This window comes from Balaenoptera acutorostrata, chromosome 14 (genome assembly GCF_949987535.1).
Source record: "Balaenoptera acutorostrata chromosome 14, mBalAcu1.1, whole genome shotgun sequence".
Lineage (NCBI taxonomy): Eukaryota > Metazoa > Chordata > Mammalia > Artiodactyla > Balaenopteridae > Balaenoptera > Balaenoptera acutorostrata.
Genome location: NC_080077.1, coordinates 12,048,969 through 12,069,366, shown reverse-complemented (window position 1 = coordinate 12,069,366; position 20,398 = coordinate 12,048,969). Strand labels below are relative to the sequence as shown.

At 46.5% G+C, this 20,398-nt stretch overlaps 1 protein-coding gene across 6 annotated transcripts in view; it reads left to right on the top strand.

The window, feature by feature from the left end:
- Positions 1-20,398, top strand: part of TIAM2 (TIAM Rac1 associated GEF 2) — a 232,914-nt gene that overhangs the window by 203,064 nt on the left and 9,452 nt on the right. For all 6 annotated transcript variants that reach the window (XM_057528047.1, XM_057528048.1, XM_007186128.3 and 3 more), the window contains 4 exons: positions 13,650-13,829; positions 16,454-16,522; positions 17,057-17,182; positions 18,055-18,163. In XM_057528047.1, coding sequence (XP_057384030.1) covers positions 13,650-13,829; positions 16,454-16,522; positions 17,057-17,182; positions 18,055-18,163 — 484 coding nt within the window. The remainder of the gene's footprint in view (positions 1-13,649; positions 13,830-16,453; positions 16,523-17,056; positions 17,183-18,054; positions 18,164-20,398) is intronic.

Sequence of the window (20,398 nt, the reverse complement as noted above, 5' to 3'; positions counted from 1 at the left end):
AGATCCCGGCTTCCAACTGCTGAGAGTAAAGAAGGGATTATTAGTTTTGTTAATCAATCTCCTGCTGTTCTTGATAATAGCATGAAGAACAGGGCAACAAAAACTGTATTTGACCTATAAGATGTTAACATTAGGGGAAACTGACGGAAAGATAATACAGGAACTCTCTGTCCTTTACAGCTCTTCTGTAAGTCTCATATTGTTTCAAAATAAAAAATGTTTTTAAACGGCCAAGAAAAATGTATTTGTCACTAACATGGGAGACCGGAGAAAATGGGAGGTGTATTTTTACAGGTGCCCCCCAATTCACTTCTCCTCTTCATTCTTTCGCTCGTCGCCACCTCCTTCTCCCTTATTTTGTTGGTTCAGCCTCCAGTGCCCCCCTCGTCCCCGTGGCTCACCTTCCCTCACGCTCTCAGATCCTTGGCTGCCACCTAAGTTCTCTTGTGTTTTCAGAAAACAGATGTCAGGTGAGGAAGCTCTTCCATGTGCAACTGCTTAGGAAGTCCTGGCCTGGCACTGGCACAGGCTGGGGGTTTCGTTCTAACTGCTTAGAAGCCACAAGTGTCACATAGCTTGAGGAGTCCTGCCGTCTTCCACCTCTCAAGCTGCTTTGAGCTGGCTTTGGAATTTTCTAGAATCCATTCCCTTCTCGGTTCATACAGTCACAAGATAAAGGATAGTCAGATGAGAAGCCTGGCCCGGCCCCATGGCCTGGGGGTTCCAGGCATCAGGATGGGGCCGGACATGCACTGCTCTCCACACCCACACCCAAGTAAGGCTGTCGGGATTTTAACAAATAATTTGATTTTTTTTATATTGTTATGTTTTTTTATATTGTTATATCGTTATGATTTTTTTCTCCCCAAAGCTGCAATTTTTTTGGAAACCAAATTCCAAACGTTATTTTCAGCTGAATATTAGAACTGAAAATCCAGGCCTTTTTATGCACGAAGTGGGTGTGGTGTGTTTCAGACAAATCACAGCGCCTGGACCCTTTGTCCCTAACGCCGTGACAGTCTTCATAAGTGACTGTGGGGCGTCCTGGTCCACGAAACCTCGTGCAGCAGCACTCATTGGAAGTCAGTGTAACTGTTAAGCTGTCACGAAGGTACCAGCCTCGAGAGGGCATGGGGAGGAGGGTGGGCTGCTGTCTTCCTGAAGCTGCAGCGGGGGCCCCATGTGCCGATCCGTCTAGGTGGCCACCTTGGTTTGCTGGGCATCCATGACGGCTCTGCTTCTAAGAGGCAGCAAGAGATTGTAAATGGTAAAGTCGAAATGCCCAGGGAAGTTCTTTAAGAATTTGTAATTTGCACCAAATTCAGGCAGGGAAATGGCTCCCTGCATTCCCCCAAATCAGAGCGTGTGCCCGTCTACCTGTCCCAGTGGGGGCAACCACGGCTTGGCTTCTTCTGGAGAGTGGTTACGGGGTAGAGGCAAGCGTGCTGCCTGTTTTGTGCCTCCTTCCCCAGGGGTTGAGCATTGCTGTCACCTTCGGTTGGCTCTGATCATCCCCACGGCCAAGGCTATTCCAAACCGCACATTTGCCGTTCGCATTAGGAGGGTGAGATACATAAGAAAAATAAGAGGGTTCACTAGAAGGATTTCATCCCCTGCTGTACTAGTTTGAAGAGTAGAGATTGATCGCTTAACTTGCTGGACCAGGCAGGAGGTGGCCCTGGGTGCCAGAGCCTCGCTCACTCTCACTGGTTAGTGGACTTTAGGAAAATCATCTCACCTTCTGAGGCCCTTATATCCTTACTCACTAAAAAAGAATGGGATTATATTGCCATGACAGTTCCATGGAAGTGAAAGGACTTTGCAAGCTGCCCTTAGCATGTGATACTCAGCCCTTAGCGTGCACTGTGAATTTTATATACAGCATCTCATTCAAACCCCATTTTCTCCACAGCAGCCCTGTTGAGTAGATATCACGAGCCCCTTTTAGTGGGAGAGAACTGAGATGGGAGGAGCTAACTGCTGGTCCGGTCAGTGGTGGGGCGGCGTTCACAGCCAGCTCTGCGGGATGCTAAAGTCCATTCTTTCCACTCCACCCATCTGACCAGTAAGGAGAACGTGGTGCTGATTATAGAGGAAAGGGAGAAACCAGATGAACAACGGTGCATTTAAATACCAGAGACGTGTACTTGACTTAAAGGCAGAGCAACTCTATTTATTCAATTGCGGGTATGATGTTGTTAGAAATCCGGACACAACTTTTTGATTCTTTAGCTTAATTTACAAATGTGGTTAAGCAATGTGCATGTGTTATTTTGTTGTTGTTTTGTTTTTGTTTGTTTTGTTTTGGCCTTTAAAGAATCTATTTCATAGAGCTATAATGAGATTTGTGGAGTTGTTATTATCAACAAATTTGAAATCTGTTGCAGAAAAGTTCTCAAGTCCCAGAATACCAAGTACTAATATCTGATATTTGCATCTGACTAGTGATTAGTCTGATAATTTGGAGTGTAGTTTTGTACTAGGTGCAGGCCATATGTGAATATTTTCACCTCCAACTTGTTTTTCAATAGATAAAATTCATGTTTTAAAATCTGTCACTATATAATAACCTTAACATTAAAATAATACAGTATAACTAGTAGATACTGGTCTTTTAAAAAAAACATTAAAAACTGTATGTTGGGGGTACACGAAAGTACAGCGATACTGGAGAAGACCACTTATATCTGAACAGAATTGCTCTTCTCTCCCAGAGCTGGTTGGGTGTCTTCTTCCTGGATCTCCAGTGCATTAGTAGCTGAGAGTCCCACCCTGGGTATATCTGCATAGCGCAGAGGGTCTAGTAATATTGAATTATAATTTTTGTCAGTAATGCCTAGAGAACATTTCTCCATAAATTTATAACTTTCCTGATCTGAACGTACCTTTTAATGTTGGGTTTTCCATGGGAGCTCACTCCTTGTAGGATTTATGTAGACCTCCCCCCTAAAAAAATCCCATCCCCAAAGGGTTAAAAAAAAAGAAAACACTTGATTTGTAAATAAACTTTTGTACACTTGCTTGCTTCTGCTTTATTTGCTGTTTTTCCTGCTCTCTTTCTTTGGTATTGGGAGAAACATTGCAGGAAAAAAAGGGCACCTTTTAACAACAGTAAACGTGTCCTAGTAGTGTCTATCTTGTGGATTCCTACAAAAATATTTCCTAAGATAAAATTATTATGTGGCAACAATAATGATATTTAATAAGAAGACTACTTGGGACACTGGTAGGGTTACGTGCGTTAAGAGCAACAAAGGGCAGATAACAAGATGACGGCATTACTCTGTGCTGCTGTGAAGCCCCCACCATCCCCACTTCCCTACGGGTCAGGGGAGTCTGGGAGGGTGTGGAGGCCCCAGGCTTATGTTCCACAAGAAGGTAGACCAGGCCAACTATTTAGAGCCGGCTGAGATGTAACGCTACGACAGTCTGGAAGCTGATCTAAGGTGCCCAAGGAGTATCATCAGAGAACTGGGATAGGGGCAACTGAATTGTAGTTTTCTGAGAATCTTAGAACTGCTCCCAGGGCTGAGGGCTTGGTCTGCAGCTGGGAAGCAGGTGTTGCCCTGCTTTTTGGTTTTCTAGGTAAGGCAACCAGGAACCCTTGTAGATTACAACTAGAAAGAAAATATACTTCTCAAGGTACCAGGGCAAAGAAAGAGGACTCAGCTGGGGGACAGTCCGGGCTTAGGTAGGTGGGCAGAGCTGTCCTAGGCAGAGTCAAACACAGCCTGAGCTGCTGAACCTCAGTGTGCGGGGCCCCCTTCCAGGATTCAACTGTGTCGTTCTCAGTCTTCTGTTTATAGTAGAGACTCTACCTGCCCAGGAAATTGGAGACTAACAAAGATTTTTCAAAGCTCTAGTCTCTCCAGAATTTAATTACAATTGGTGTTGTTATTGACACATTTTCTCTTCAAATACAGTGACGAAGATAGAAAAAATTCTCAGCTCAGTAAATTCTCAGAATATGTAGCACATAAAGACCTTTGCTGCAAAAACTGCTCAATAATATATTATCAGTCGCCAAGAATAAAGTTAGAGGCACAACTCTTGAATAGAAATGTTGTGTTTGGAAAAATCGGCAGTAAACAAAACCAACTAGAATAATAGGGTTCAATGAAAACATAAACCACTGAAGGGAGAGTTACTGTAAATACACAAGGTTAAACTGATTTATGTGATTATCAGAACAAAAGTAGGCTGTGAGAGAAAACCAAAGGAAGAGAATTAAGAGGGAGCTAAGACCTGAGATAAATACCTATGGATGGGAAAGTGAGTGAGGATAAGACAGAGAAGTCATAGATAGGCAAGTATATGTTTTCCAAACTGTGAGTTGAAAGATACTGGTTTAGAGACTTCTTGACCTAGATAAACATATTTAGAATAAATGTTAAATGGTATAATCACAATAGACCTTAATGCCCCAAGTCACAGGAAAAGTAAACTGAATTCTCCCATCCATCAGAAAGCCACACAAAAGAAAGCAAAAACTGTTAAAGAGAATTTGAGTCATTTCTCTGAGCCCTGGATCTGAGCCAGGTGAGCACGCAGGTGTTGTTTTGTTTGGTTTTTGACACAGTTGAAAGCATATTACATAAAATGGTTTATATCTTACGGGAATTAAGATGTCATCCGGAGTCTGTAGACAATTGACATGTAGAAGCCATTTTTTTAATATACACTTTACTCACTGAAAAATGTAGAATAAAGTTTTATAGGTTATTTCAAGTTTTAATTCAGACTGAATTTCAAAAGAGAAATCTTTTTTGGTTGGGCTCAGCTCTTTATCAGAGCCTGGCAGACTTTTCCTGTGACGGGCCAGGTAGTAAATATTTTAGGCTCTGGCAACCACTTACCTCTGCATGTCAGTGCGGAAGCAGCCACGGACCATGGGCAGATGGGTGAGCGCGGCCGAGTTCTAATAAAACTTTATCCGCAATGACAGCAGGCAGGCTGGGTTTGGCCTGAAAGCTATAGTTTGCTGACTCTTGCTCTGATGGTCCGCCCTTAGCTCACCTGCTTGTTTCAGAGTGGGGTCATAAGAGTCTCTTTTATACCATTTTTGCACTCAGAAGTCAAGGAAAAATTCTGGCCCACACGCATCTTCCTTGATGCGCAGGTTTGACTCTACGTCAGAAGTAAGCCATATCTTTCATTCTGGGTGAAAAATGGGAAAGAGAGAACGCAGTACCTGGCACAGGATCTGTTAGATAGGATGAGCCGATTTTTGTGAATTACGTAAGAGTGATATTGAAACACCCGGTATTTTATGTGAAAGAAGCACCTGCTCGTGTAGAAATGCTGCTCTAGCCCTTGAAACATCCTTGGCTGAGAGAGCGTGTCTTATTCATCCCTGAATTCAGACCAAACTCCAGTTAAATAAGGAAACTGAGCAGAGGCAGCCAGCACGCCTGTTTCGCACGGGCTCTGGATCGATGGCTCCCTCCCCGAGGCGGTGACTCTGGCCTGGGAGCCACAGAACCACACACGTGGTGCTTCCCCACCGCCGGGCTCACAGCTCGCACCCGCCTTCCCGGGGGTGTGTCTCCTGAGGACGGGCGCTTCCTGCTTGGTACCCACAGATGCCCTCTGCTTCTCAAACGCTGTGCGCTCTCTGGACGGCCGCTCTCCAAAGGTGAAGTTCATCTCCTTCTCTGCCCACCTGGTGAAGCTGCAGCCCATCCCACCGGCCCTCCATAGCCTCCTCTCGTTTCGGTTTTCCCCAGAGCCCTGTGCCTCTGTCCAGATACTGTGGGTTCCACTTTTTGTCATCCATCCGTGTCCTTGTTGCCTCTCTCTGCCCTTCCTCTCGCTCCACCTGATACTCTTGCGTGAAGGTCAGAGTTTTCCTCTTTTGTATTCAAGCTTCATCTCCAGCACCTAGAACAGAGCCTGGCATGGAGGAGGTGCTCAACGAAAAGTTAGTAAATAAATGGAATTTGATTTTTCTGGCCCTTGCTTCAGGGAACTCAGAGGAAATTTCTCCTTCTACACTTGTAAAAACAACAGAACTTAGGGTAGGTAACTTTGTTTCCCTTGAGGCCATCCTAGCTTCCACCTTGCTTTCCCTGACCGTCCTCCGCCCACAGAAAGTCACTCTGTTCTGTTCCCAGGACCCCTGCGCTGCTTTGGGCACCAATCGACCTTGACTGACTCGCTGCCAGCTTTTCTTCCCAGCCGAACTCTGGGAGCTGTGAGCCCAAGGACTGTGTCAGTCTCGTCCATCACTGTGTCCTCCTAGAAATAGGCTTCCTCTGCCTCAAATCATTTTTGTAAAGCGTCAGGAAAGGATTCCATTAAGAAATTTCTTTTAAAAATTAAACCACTATAAAAAATGGGAAGATATAGATAAGCCAAAGATTAAAATGAAAATAACTTGAAATGCAGTGTTAACCACCGCATTTATGATATATATTATTCCGTTAGAAAAATCTATGCACGTATGTTTACATGCAGTAGATATACATAAAAGTTACTTTCCAAAATTCAGACCTACCTTCTTCCCTTTCCAATAAATCATGTCCTTTTTTGGTCAACAGATGCCAATTTCTCCCATCATTGGTAATTGCTGCATAGATTTCATTGCATTTTTGTACCATAATTTAGGTTAATCTTTGCCTTTCAGCATAAAATAAGAACTCTCATCTGATACGTTTACATTTAATTTTACATTTTTAAATCTCCATTCTGCCTTTGGAAGTAGAACTGTCTGGTCTAGAAAAGATTATGCACATTTTCTCATTCTTCTTGTACCATTTTGTTAAGTATAAGGAAATCTCAGGCCATTTCTCTAGAGTTTTTAATCCAAGGATTGTATCACTATAAAGTGAATGACTGTCCCCTAGTATAAAAATAATCATCTTGGGTCTGTTTGTAACCTCCCCTTCACCCTGCCAAGGTGGTGAATACGACCCTCTTCCCCGCCTCTTCCCTCCCCCTCTGCTGAGACCCCCCCTAGGATAGACCAGACCCTTTTCACCTAGCCCGCGGGCCCTGCCAGCCGCCTCTGAGCGCGGAGCAGAGTGTAGGCCAGGAATCCTGACCCGGCAGAGGTGGGGCAGCACGGGGTGTCTGTGGCTGGACCTGTACATGGGCGATCCAGCTTACCTGGAATCCAGCCCATTGTCTGTCTCTCTGCCCATGAGCCTTTCCGGGGAAGCCATTAACCCTTGGTGATCCTTCTGGATTCCCTCTGCTGGGAACATTTGGGGATAATGTCAGATCTTTCTGTAAGTTAGAGACTTTAATGGATTACAGAGTCAATGGAGAAAAAGTCCTTTGTACAATTTTTAGATTTTTTTTTTTTTTTCACCAAAGGGAGCGTTTCTGACTTAATTTGCTAGGATGGGATGGCTGACTCCACAGCCGCACTCTGCGGTGATTTACTGATGTGACTTCTCATGCTCCGGACAGCGGACTGGGGGGTCTGTATGAGCACAGCCAAGCACACACTATGCAATCACACCTCTCCGGGCCTAGACTGTCCCTGAGGACAACTGACTGTTTGCCCAGGGCCTACAGCTTTTCATTTGTTTTCCGGCATTCTTTCTAGGGATGGTAGAAATAGTAGAATCTGGTTCCTCTGATTGGTATCCTGGTAGGATGAGCCTCTGCAGACGTGACCCAGCCTGGGCTTCCACCCCCGTCGGTGGCCCAGCGGAGAGCTGGTCTGTGTGAGGGAGGGAGAGGAGGACGTGGGTGGCAGCTGGGGGTCACATTCTGTGTATGACCAGTTAACCAAGCAGTATGGGGTACCCTCCCTTCTAGGTCCGTGTCTTGGCTGAGTCCATTACTGACTTCCCCTCTAAGTTAACCTCCTTTTCCTCTAAACCAGGGATTCAAAAGTCGAGCACACTGCAAATGCCGTCATTTACCTTTCGGCATTTCCCTGCAAACTGTTACCCCCAAATTATGCAGCACTTTTAAACCTTTCTTCTTCAGCTGAAAGTGTTTTTGGAGTCCAAGTCAGACAACAGATGCCTTTGACAGAAGAGTTTGCAGTACCCGAGGCCCCTAAGTGAGGACAGGACTGCAAACTGAGCCCGGAAAGATGGGGCAGAGCTCAGCTGCTGACGAGGTGCAGGGCTCCTGATGGGCACTGATATTTCACGGAGTAGCTACGAAACCTCAGTCGTCGTCCGGGAATAGTTCTGGATAATGTGATGTACTTATCCCAACTTGGGTTTCAAAACCCACAGGGAAATTGAAAAACCTCAGGTAGCAATGCCTTCAAAGAAGAGCAAAGCAAACATCAGAATAGTTATGCTCAGGGGAGCAGATCTTAACTAATCCAGGCCAGGAGGAGCTTTGATGCTGCGGATGAAAGGTATTGAGCCAAATCAAGGTTAAAAGGGTCACCTACGGGATTCCAAGCTTGTTTGAGAAAAAGGCTCAGCCCCCGCCTTCCTCCAGAGAGAATCTGGGGCAGGGCACTTGGTCATCCTGGGCAGTTTCATTGCCACCCCCAAGAAATGGGGCTCCTGAAAAAGAGACACATTGCAGCCCTAATACAGGGAAGCAGGTGTCCGTATTCACACGTTTAAGACACAGAAACAAAGATAACTCTGTTTTAGATGTCTTTCCCTGCCAACTTCATCAAGGTATAGTTGACAATTAAAAATTATATCTATTTAAGGTGTACAACTTGGTTTGATATACGTGTACGTTGTGATGATTATCACGGTCAAGTTTATCAACACACCCATCACCGCACATAGTTACTTTTTGTTTGTTTGGTTTTGGTGAGAACACGGAAGAGCGACTTAATTCAGAGGTCCTGAGTGAGATGTTCCTCATCTATAAATGAGATCAAATCACTTTCAAGCAGGGATCAGCCTTAGTGAAAACTTAAAAGCCTGAAAAAAATTTTTGTGGGTCAATATCACTACTTTTTCATAGAGCATAGTTTTAGGGAAATCTGTTTTCATTAAATTTTAAAAATGAATTCATGAAGAAAAGATCTGTTTGATGCTCTCTTATAAAAGGCAAGGCCCCCGATGAACCCAAGGTTCTCAGCATTGATCACTACGAACTGGGAAATACGAGTCTGAGTTTCAAGTTCCAGTGTGTTTTTTGTTCTGCACAAGCACCCACTGTCTGGCTACTGAATCCGCATGCATGCCCAGCCCTGATTTGTGAACATCTGTCTCTTGCTGTAAAAGCAGCATCCCTGGGGATGGAGGGGAGCCGGGATCAGCCTAACAGAAGTCACAGTCGTGTGCAGATGCGGGGAGCTGCATTTGCTTCCCTGAGCAGAGACGGCCTCCGGAGCCAGTGGCTGCATCCCAGGCACGCCTGGGGGGTGTCTGGATTCTCCTGGGGCCGGGAGAGCCCTGACGGCACTGTGGGCAGAGGCAGCCGGAGCAGCAAGCCTGTTTTGCCCGTGCTCTGCCAGGTACCCAGGGAGTGGTCGGCACCGTGCAGACAGCTAGAGAGTAGGAGGATCCTGTGCCGTCAGGTGCTGCCTTCGCACTCGGCACCTGTAATCTCAGCCGGTCGCATCGTAAGGACCGAATGCCTGATAGTTCTAGGAGAACACCGCCCCCTGGGTTTGTCTTGTATACAGCAAGTGCTCAACAAATCCAAGTTCCCCTTTCTCCGTGGTCCAAATGGCAATTTGAGGGGTTACTTGATGGGCTAGGTAATGCTTCCTCTCTCTCATCAATAAGGAAATTGAAGGTGCAGAAATGAGTCTTGCCCAGCACGCGTGGAGGACTGGGGGCAGAGCCAGGGCTAGAACTCGGTTCCCCTCAATCTTGTCTGTGCTTTTCACCTCCATCACCACGCGTACGTGTGAAAATATCCCAACCAAAATAGTCTCTGTTCCTAGAAATTGCTTATCAGATACACCCAGAATTCTACCTTAAGCAGTTCAATTTTATAACCATCGCTAAGAACGGAGGAAATGAAATATAACCAACCAAGTGACTCTTTCAGATACGATCTAAAAACATAGTTACAATTACTCTTCTCCTTTTAGTGGCTCTGCCTTGTTTGATGCCTGGTAATCCTCACAACCTTCCCTAGACAGCAGCTAAGGTGACTTTGTAGCACTTGAGCACTTCATTATGGTACCTTTGAAAGTACATTTGCCATGAAACTCTCAGCTAACATTTACTTTTCCAACTTAATCTTACCAGAAGCGTTCTCAACATGAATTCTGATTTTCTAAAATGGCAAGATACTTTATTTTTAAAATCTCGTTATTTTAACACTGCATTGTTAGGTGTGATTTTTGACATCCCAGCAAGGCAAAGCTGCAATCTCACCAGCTGCCATTTCACTTATGGTGCATTTTGTCAGATCTTATTTTATACAGTATATGTGAGCTATTAATTTGGATTCTACAGCCCTGGAAACTGTTATTTTTCAGGATTGCAAAATTGCATTGTCTGAGCTTGTGGTGCAAATACCGGTATAGAGATTTCACATAAGTAAGTTTGAGAGTCTCAGTATTATTATCTTGGGCTGTTTGACTGTTAGTGGAGCCAAACCCAGAACGCCAGGCGCACAGGTGTGATTCTGTCTATTTCCTCTTGTGAGCTCAGTCCACATAACTTTTACGTGGCCATCCTGTGGTGCAGACCCTGGGGACAACATGATCCTCCCAGAAACTGCAAGCAGAATGCTCGCTCTACTGATGGGTAGAACAGTAGTTCTCATGTGAGTCACACAGCAGCATACCTGGGGCCCCAAAGATTCTGATTCAGTTGGTCCAGCCATGGGTGTTTTTTAATAGCTCCTCCCAAAGAGCAAACGTGTGACCTGGGTTGAAGTCTAGTGCGGAGCAGGAGGAGGAGGAGAGGATTGGGGGTGGTTTGGTTATATTCCCTTGTGCTTCATTGTGAGGCTCATGTCCTAGAAGAGAAGGAAAGCCACCTTTTGGCTGCACTGCTCTGTTTGGCTTTTGCTGTGTCGTTAGGCTTCTAGGGCATGACCGAACAGTTTGGAGTTTTTTCAATAATGAATCATGAGATTTGGTTGTTTCAAACATGTTATGAGACATTTTGATAGGTCAAGTTGCATTCTAAGTGGTGCTTTAAGATCCATGTCTGTTTTCTTTTTTTTAAAATTTATTTAATTTATTTATTTTTGGCTGCATTGGGTCTTTGTTGCTGCGCGCAGGCTTTCTCTAGTTGCGGCGAGCGGGGGCTACTCTTCATTGCGGGCTTCTCACTGCAGTGGCTTCTCTTGTTGCAGAGCACGGGCTCTAGAGCACAGGCTCAGTAGTTGTGGCTCACGGGCTTAGTTGCTCCGCGGCACGTGGGATCTTCCCGGACCAGGGCTCGAACCCATGTCCCCTGCATTGGCAGGCGGATTCTTAACCACTCTGCCACCAGGGAAGCCCCACGTCTGTTTTCTTGTTCTTTGAAAGTTTACTCTGAATGAACATCTTCTGATAGGCATTACCAGCAATATGCTAGTGTTACAGTTAAGGATAAAAACAAGGGGATAATATGTGTGCTTAAGGAGGATCATTAGTGCTTACACATGCTTTAACTGTTTTAGAAGTAAATTACTTCAGATGTCTCTGTGTGTCTGTTGGAGGTTTAGTATCTGTTACATGGTTGATTTAACTTTTGCACCAAGATTAATGTCAAAATACAGGAGAAGCAATTATATGAAACAGGCCAGCAGTCTGGGAGTTCTCATTGTAGACATCTGCGGGGGCCCCGCTCTCACCCCGCGCCTTGAGTTGGGCTCTTTATGTTACTGGGCTTATCCCTCCACCGCCACCATCCCCCTCCAGCTGCCGCCTTTGGCTCGTTCCGTGCTTCTGCCTTGGTACACGCTCCTTCCAGGACCAGTTACAATCCGCTCTTCACTGAAGCCTTCCAGACAGCCTGTTCCAACGTGACGCTCCCCTTCGTCTAACGTGTGTCACGTTTCTCGTTTGTTCCACATAAGCTCGTGTTGGTTTCCAGTCTGCCGTAGGCTGCGCTTTGGTGTTTCTTGGCAAGTCTCATCTCCTTGTGCAGGGGCTGGTTTCTATTTCTTTGGAGACAGAGCAGGTCCTCAGTTGGTTCCCACCAGGTTGAATTGAAAGTCGAGCCAGAAGATCACTGCTAAGTGTCAATGTTGTCTGTTTCCATCATATGAAGACACTGTGTTGAGGAAAGGCGGGTGGGGCGTAGAACAGGGAAGGAGAGAAGAAGGGAGGGCAGGTGTCCTACTTTTACTGTGAGGCACTTCAGTGTGTCAGGTGACAGCTTTTGTAACAAATTGGCCACTGAGGTTGACCAATGTGCTGTGTGACTTGTTAGTGTTCTGAAATATCCAGGCAAAGAAAATGAATTCAATGAGAATGAAGAGGTGCTTCTGACTGGTGCAGCTTTCTACCCGAGACAGCGTGATGGAGATCAGGCATGGAGACATCTAGCTGAAGAAAGGAGAGTTTTAGTTGAGGGACAGAAAGTTGCCAAAGATGGATGGATATCGGTCATTCGTGTTGGGACTAAGCTGCTCTGTTATTCAATAATAACGTCAGTGCAACAGAGGTGGACTCAACACTGAGCACTTGGGGGCGATGACAAAGAAAGGCAGGACCCTGCCCTTGACTGGCTTACAGGCTGATGGGCTGGAACTTGTGTGTGGGAGGAATGGGAAGAAAGAGAAATAAAAAAGATACTTTGAACGTAATCTGATAATGCTCCAGGCAGGTAGAGGCATATAGGAGGAGACACATTTGAGACCTTAAACCACCAGCCTGAGGCAGGAGTGTACAGATGGGTTCTCCCGGAGAGGGCTTTTCATGCTGCGCTTAAATCTGAGCAGTAACTTGCACAGGAGGCTGTTCATCCCCACAGACATTCCCGCTCCTTCTCGTTCTTCAGCCTGTGTGATTCTATTCCCACTACCTGCAATGAGAACCCTCCCTTCCCCCACGTCCTGGGTCTGACACGTCTGCTTCCTACTAAGAGGCTGCTCAAGGCTCCCTCCTCCGTGAGGGTTCCCACAGAGCCTCACCAGGCTTCCTGTGTCATCTGCTCCCCATCTGTGCCCTCCACTGGGCTCTGCACCCCTTCAGCGTGGGGACCTTATCCTTCCTACACATCCTGCCCTCTACCACCATTCCTGGCTGATGCAGCAGCTCAAACTCTCACTCCTAATGCTGCTACTTGGCCCGAGGCTGCAGAGCTCCAGGGCTGGACTGGGGGGCAGATCTAAGCCCCTTGTGGTCAGGCCATCCTAAAACTGCTGCCCCGTCCCTGAGTCTCTCAGGGCCGTTTAGTGGGGGAACTGAACTCTGTTAGGCCAGCCATTGAGGGGACAGAGTGGCCCAAATGAGTCTGTCTCTCATTGTGCTCTCACAGAGCCATGACCTTGATTTTAGAGCAACCTCAACTGTATTGCAGAGGGTTAGCTCTGTGCCTTATTCTCTAGTCTCAGCACTAAAGAAGCATCTGTCAAACAGCTACTATGAAAGCGAAAAAGCATCATGGGTAAGTTCTGAACAAGTGTAAGTTCATATCTTCACGACCAGAACCTTGAATGGTAGCCAGCGTGGTTTGAGATGAATGAAGCCGGATGCCTTAGATAAGTGCCCCGTGAGACTCCTGAGAGGGCGCTGGGCGAAGAGAGAGCCCCTGTGTCTTTGGTGGGCTGTTGATAATGATGGAGAACGTCCTGTGCCTCTTGTTCCCTCCCAGAGTGCTGAGCAGATCGCCGCGCTCTGTAGGAGTTATAACGACACCCAGACCAACGGCATGGAAGGACCAAGGGAGAGTCAGGACCTGCCTCCGAGGCCGCTGGCTCGCCACCTCTCGGATGCAGATCGCCTCCGAAAAGTCATCCAGGAGCTCATGGACACAGAGAAGTCCTATGTGAAGGTAACAGAAGATGCTGTCACAATTTCCTGCTCCCCTCGTGTGACAGCTAGTTGTATGTATGTTGGCAGGGGTCTCGAGGTATCTGCCGGGGACCCTGCCACTCACGAGGGAGATGCCTGCTCCTTGAAGTGGCGAGTTGCTGAAGGCGAGGGCGAGAGGACGGAAGAGCTGAGAGGGCTTGCAAAAATGAGATTCCCCGGTCGTTTTGTTACCAAGGTAGCTTTCACTATGGAAACAGATGTTCTGGTTTGTCATTTGCAATCTGTGGGAAGGGGGCCTGTACCGGTTTAGGGAAAGGGGGAACGGAGATCACTTTAGGTGATGAGGAGCCAGGGAACAGCTTGTCTGCAAGCAGCTGCTGGTACGGGCTCCGGAGCGCAGGCGGTCACCGCGCGGGACAGAGCCCTGCGGTGGAGGTGCCGGGCATCTCGCAGGCGTCCCCAGCCATCACACGGAGCAGCGGCCGAACCTTTCGCTACCCGGGGAGTTCATTTATTCATCTCAGAGGCTTCAGTTAGTAGTTGGAGAAACATTTTACAAAAAATGCAGGTGCCTGGGAAGACAGTTCTTTTGCTTTAAGTATTTGCTGACGGTTTGGAATGGTTTTAAACTCATCTCATCGGCCAATTGCTGGCAGCAGTGTGGGAGCTGAGAATCCAGGCCTGGCCTTGCCTTCACCTGCTGCAGTGGCCTTGGGCGGCTCCCTCCAAGCCCCTCGTCTGGGGTCTGAGACAGGGGTGTTCTTGTTCCAGCTCTAACCTAACACACTGTGTCCGTGAATTAAGCCTTGGCGCGCACGCACACGCACACGCACACGCGCACACACACACACACACACACACACGGCTCTCACCTCCTTTCTCCACGAGACTTATCTGAGCTTCCCCTTTCATTAACATCACTGTCATTTTATCTGAACTTTGCCGAAAGCCTCATTCACAGGCAGCCCAGGAGAATTACCCGTAGCCTCTTCTTTTGGTCCCGTAGGGGAGAAAGGAAAACTGCAGAGATGGCAGTTTCATTTCACTTCCCACTGTGTCTTTTCCTGCATCGAATGTGGGGAGATGAAGTGAACATCCAGGGGCTTCCGACAGTGACCTTGCCCAGCAGCTGTGTGCGCTGTGGCAGCTTGATGATGGCCGTGGTGTTCTCACCTGCAGGGTCGAGGGCATAGTTGAGAGCGGAATCCAAGTCCCTTTTTATTTTTGTCACTGCTGTCGTTATACTTTACTGTTAGACACTTTGAACGGGAGGGCCACTGCATCGTGACGCTGGTCTAGGACTGAGATGGATGCTCTGGGCGAAGTGCATACAAAGGATGGCTCTCCCTTCTCTCTGCGAGAGTCCTGCCCTTTGTCTCCTTGGGGCCCCCATGTTGCGGCTCTGGCTCCGCGGCTCAGCGAGGCCTCCCTCGGTGCGTCACTGCTCCTGGGCGGCAGTGACCGGCGCAGGGAGGGACCACAGCCCCGCTGCCTCTGACAAAATAACCAGCGCCCGGTGCCTATGGTGATTCACACACACACACACACACACCTTTTTCATTTTTTAATTTCTTTTTGTTGCTGACATTCCACATGGACTTTTACTTGTTCTGTAACCTTGACCTCTGCACATGACTTGGCGTTTTCAGCATTCACGTGTTCCCTGAGATAAGATTCGGTGACTTCTCACCTCTCCCTGCTCTGCAGCAGCCGCCGTGGGGTCTGGGGAGGTCGGGAAGGCCAGGGCAGATTTGACTGTGAAGCACTCAGTGTCACAGGCCTGTCCACTTGCTCTCAGGACCTACACCACAAGGTTCTGGAGGCTTCTGGCTTTACCAAGCTCTCCAGAGCTGGATTTCTCCATTGTAAAATGAGGCAGACATAGTCACCTACTTCTCATAGTTTGGGACTCAGAATTCTTCAGAATAAATGAAACAAGAAAAAGAAATCTTTTCTATCACTAAATTATATCCTGATCTTGGCTTCAAATTATTTTAAAAAAGCCTTTATCTAACGAGTTTTGTAAATACAGTCAACTCCCACTCTTGTGTACTGTTGGAGCCCAGTTTACTGGAGATTCAAAGATGGCCTAGACTGTAAACATTATGACTGCTCATCTTCAGAAATTTTTTCTTGCATTTGAGCATGGGAGTTTGAAATTCTGCTCATGCGTCAGCCCCGAAGCTGAAGAGCTCTCCAGATCTTGCCCTGTCCGTGTCAGCTCCGGTGTCCATGCTGGAGCTGTCGCCTTGCTCTTTGAGGCAGAGAAGGAAGCCAGGTCGGCCAGCGGATATGGCCACACCTGACAGAGGTACCTGGCCAGAACTCACTTCTCTGAAGGGAAATGAGTGTTCCTGCTGCAGCAGCCGAAGGAAAGATCCTGGTCTGCCAATAAGATATTCAAATACACAGAGTAGGTGATCGAGCTATAAAGAAAAATGTGGAATCCAGCTGCTGGTCGCATTGTGTTGTTAACCTCTCTGCATTAGCTGAGCAGGAAACACCACTTTCAGGGCCAAGCGTTTCAACCAGACATAAACTTCATCGTTCCTAATGCGAGTCTGAGCTGCAGCCCGGGCTGCTGGAAACGCTTGGGTATTTTGGAGACTTAAGGGTTAAAGACTCTCTTCTTCTGTCTTTCAGGATCTGAGCTGCCTCTTTGACTTATACTTGGAGCCACTTCAAAGTGAGACCTTTCTTACCCAAGATGAGGTAAATACCTTCCCTTAGTCCATTGACCCATAGGTTAGTCTCAGTTTGCCTTTTAGCAGACCTAGATTTTATCTACTGATCCCCAAAGAACATTTGAGACTTCAGGATCTTCAGAGAGACCCAAGCGTGGCCTCCTTCAAAGCCATTTATGTGGCCTCCATCCCGTGAAACACAGTGGCAAGAGTTCTAAATGACCGTGCCCCTTTTGTAGTAGAAGGTGTCCCCCAAATTACTTTTTAATACATGACTTTTTAATGTTAAATCACAGTAATTAGTTCTTTCCATTTTCCCCCCAGTTTGAATTCTGAAAACTTGACATCCACTTCAAATTATTTTAGTATTACAGGGACCGGGGCAGTAAAAGTCTCTGTGTATGAGCTATATCCCCTACTGAATATGCCATCTTCTTTAAAGGCTTCACTTCTGTCTCCTTCTTGGGGAATGACTTGTGATTCATTTGTGCATCTGGGACTTAGAGTGGTGTCTAGGTCTTCATTGCTAATACCCCCTTTTCAAATTCTGATCTTCACTTAGATGGAGTCCCTTTTTGGAAGTTTGCCAGAGATGCTTGAATTTCAAAAGGTATTTCTGGAGACTCTGGAGGATGGGATTTCAGCATCATCTGACTTTAACATACTTGAAACCCCCTCGCAGTTTAGAGTAAGTATTTTAGACTTAGGTTTAAAGCAAAAATAGGTGGGAACAGTGCAAAATTCTCCCTTTGAAGAGAAAGTGTTGTCCCTTTCCCCTATTGAAAAGATAAGTTTAGCACTGTCATTGCATGGCTTTCCTCTGGCAGGTGGTAAAAGAAGGCTCCATTTCTCCCTAGAGTAAATGCTCTGCGACTCAGACGTCTGGGCAGCACAGCTTTTAAGGAGTCTGCCTGCTGTGGACATGCACGCTCCTTACTCAGCTCTACAGGAGGATCTGTAGGGCGATTGCTTCTGAGGCAGGAGCACCTCCTGCATCCGATTCTGCATCTCTGTGGTCACGTGACCCTGGGAGGAACGCCTAGGTTTTCACTGGTTCTGAGAGAGCCTCCTCTTCCACGGAGCCCTGTCTCCAGTGTGGCCGTCGGTGACTGGCAAGAGGTCCCTCCAGGGAAGGACAGGCGGAAGGCAGTAGAAAGGGACCAAGGAAGTACATAGCAAGCATCATTCGTTCCAAGTAATGCAGAATCAGCTTTATTAATTAGCCTCTCAGATTATTTATATCCCACCGTGTCAGATGTATTTTTTATAGAACTTTCTTTCTTGTCCTTGATTGCGCACTGTGTCAACAGGCTCTGCTGCCAGAAACTTTTCAATCAAACTGAAGCTCTTTGATTCAGACGCCTGGGCTGTTCTCCATCTACTGGGCAAATGGGGCCGCCCTGGGCTGATTTTAGTCAGTGCCTTCCCCGAGGCATTAGTGCTCTGGTGTCCGAAAGACGAATGCCGTGGAGACAGCAAAGCGGTCAGGCACCATGCCAGAGCCAGCAGACAGACATTGATTAAACCACGCCTGATGTAACTTTTCCTCTTTCCTTCTAGAAACTACTGTTTTCCCTTGGAGGCTCTTTCCTTTATTACGCGGACCACTTTAAACTGTATAGCGGATTCTGTGCTAATCATATTAAAGTACAGAAGGTTCTAGAGAGGGGTAAGTTGCGCATACCTTTTATAGCTATACTTTTGAAATTGTAATTGTTAATAAAATCCCACATGCAGCAACGAAGTTCCCACATGCTGCAACTAAAGACCCAGCGCAGCCAAATAAATAAATATATATATATATTTTTAAAAGAGTAAATTTGTATTCATCAAGTAGGGATAAGTGTAATTTTAATGGATTATGCTCCATTGTTGGCCTTGAAATTGACAAACATTAAGTTTTCAGTTTATTTCAGTGTACTGGTGACAGTGAATGTGTGTACCAAACAGCAGAGATGTTGCTTTGCCACGTGTCACTTTGCTGTTAAATTGCATCTGGATTCTTTTTTCACCAAATGCCTTGCTCTAAAAACTTTTAACCAACCATGTAAGCCGCTGGAGGGGGTAGAAAGCAATGTATGCCATTTTCTTTCTTTCTTTTTTTAAAAAATTAATAATTAATTAATTTATTTTTATTTTTGGCTGTGTTCGGTCTTCATTGCTGCGCACGGGCTGTCTAGTTGCGGCGAGTGGGGGCTACTCTTTTTTGTGGTGCGCGGGCTTCTCATTGCGGTGGCTTCTCTTGTTGTGGAGCACGGGCTCTTGGCGTGCGGGCTTCAGTAGTTGTGGCTCGCGGGCTCTAGAGCGCAGGCTCAGTCGTTGTGGAGCACGGGCTTAGTTGCTCTGCGGCATGTGGGATCTTCCCAGACCAGGGCTCAAACCCGTGTACCCTGTATTGGCAGGCGGATTCTTAACCATTGCACCACCAGGGAAGTCCCTTCTTTCCTTCTCGTTAACCTTCTTCTTAAGCCCGAGGATCCACTGCAACAAACCACCACCAAACAACAACCACCAAACTCACAAGAAGTGTGTTAACTAAAATTAAAGCCTCTTTGGTGAAACAGGTGCTTATCACAGGCCATATTCTGTCACTGAAGTACCTTTCGTCTCTTCACATTGTTATCATCTTATTTTATTGACTTTAATTGAAGATTTTTATTTTTTTAAAGTCCAAGTGGACCTGGGTGACCAACCTGCATTGCTGTTCCCCTTCATGTCAACAGCAAACATTACTCTGTGGAGCTAGCGAGATGCCTGAGCTTTGGCCGCCGACTTGCAGTGGGTCAGCTTGGGGGCAGGTGGCCAACACATTGATCTGCCTGGGCTTTCAGTGACGGGCCGGCCAGTCAGCCCATCCTGGGAAGCACATTCAGAGATTTGATGGCAGCAGTGACCTTCTCCAGGTGTAGGAGTGCTGGGGGGAGTTTTTGTGCCGCAGTCACCATCACTATTGTCATCAACCCAGTGTTCAAGCTATTCCTGTAATAACCTGTTGACAAAAATAATCAACAATCTATAGTAGGAATAGAAAAGAGTTTTATTTGAGCCAGACTGAGGAGTATAGCCCAGCAGACAGCTTCTCTGATTACGCTGAGGATCTGCTCCGGAGAAGCAGGGCTGTCAGCACAGTTTCATGTCTTGTCAGAACAAAGAGCATCAAACAAGTCAGGGATACATTCCTTCAAGATTTCAGGAAAACCAGATCAGCACGTACACAGCCAGTCGGTATGGCCTTGGCACCTGGGAAGGAAGTCTTATCATGGAAGGAGGACCAGCATTGGCATCCCAGGAAGGGAGGCATTTAATCTTTAATTTTAACATGGACATTCTTTACTTCTGGTCAGTGCACCCTTTTCTTTAATAATTAAAGCAGATGTACAGTGTATGTTTGCTAGGACACAAGCAGGCTGTTTTAGTTACATTAAATTAAAGTTAACTCGTGTATAAGCCAGAATGACTTCCCCAGACCTCAATATGTGAACATTTCTTTTATCACACCCTAAACTAGCAATGCTCAACTGAGGTTTTGTTATTACCAAAGGCTTCTTTCAGTCATCACACACCTCTTTAGGTATGAGATTAGAATTCTCAGATTTGTCTCTTTCAGAAGATATTTTTCTATCCCATTCTTTGGAATTCTCATTTCTGGGGCAGAGATGAGAGGAGGCCTTTAAGCTCAAGGTCATGAGCAGCAGTAATTCAGTCTGCACGGAGAACATCAAACAAACACAGGTCCCCAGGGGTTGTTCCTGTTCTGCATGGGTCCTACAGTGGAAGGCGTCTTATGAAAATATATGTAATCCTATTTATGGTCACCTGAACTGTCTCCAGGGAAGGTCACGAGGCTACCTGCATTTTCTCAGGTGTACCTGGAAATAGGATCTGAACCTACTGAAGCTTAAAC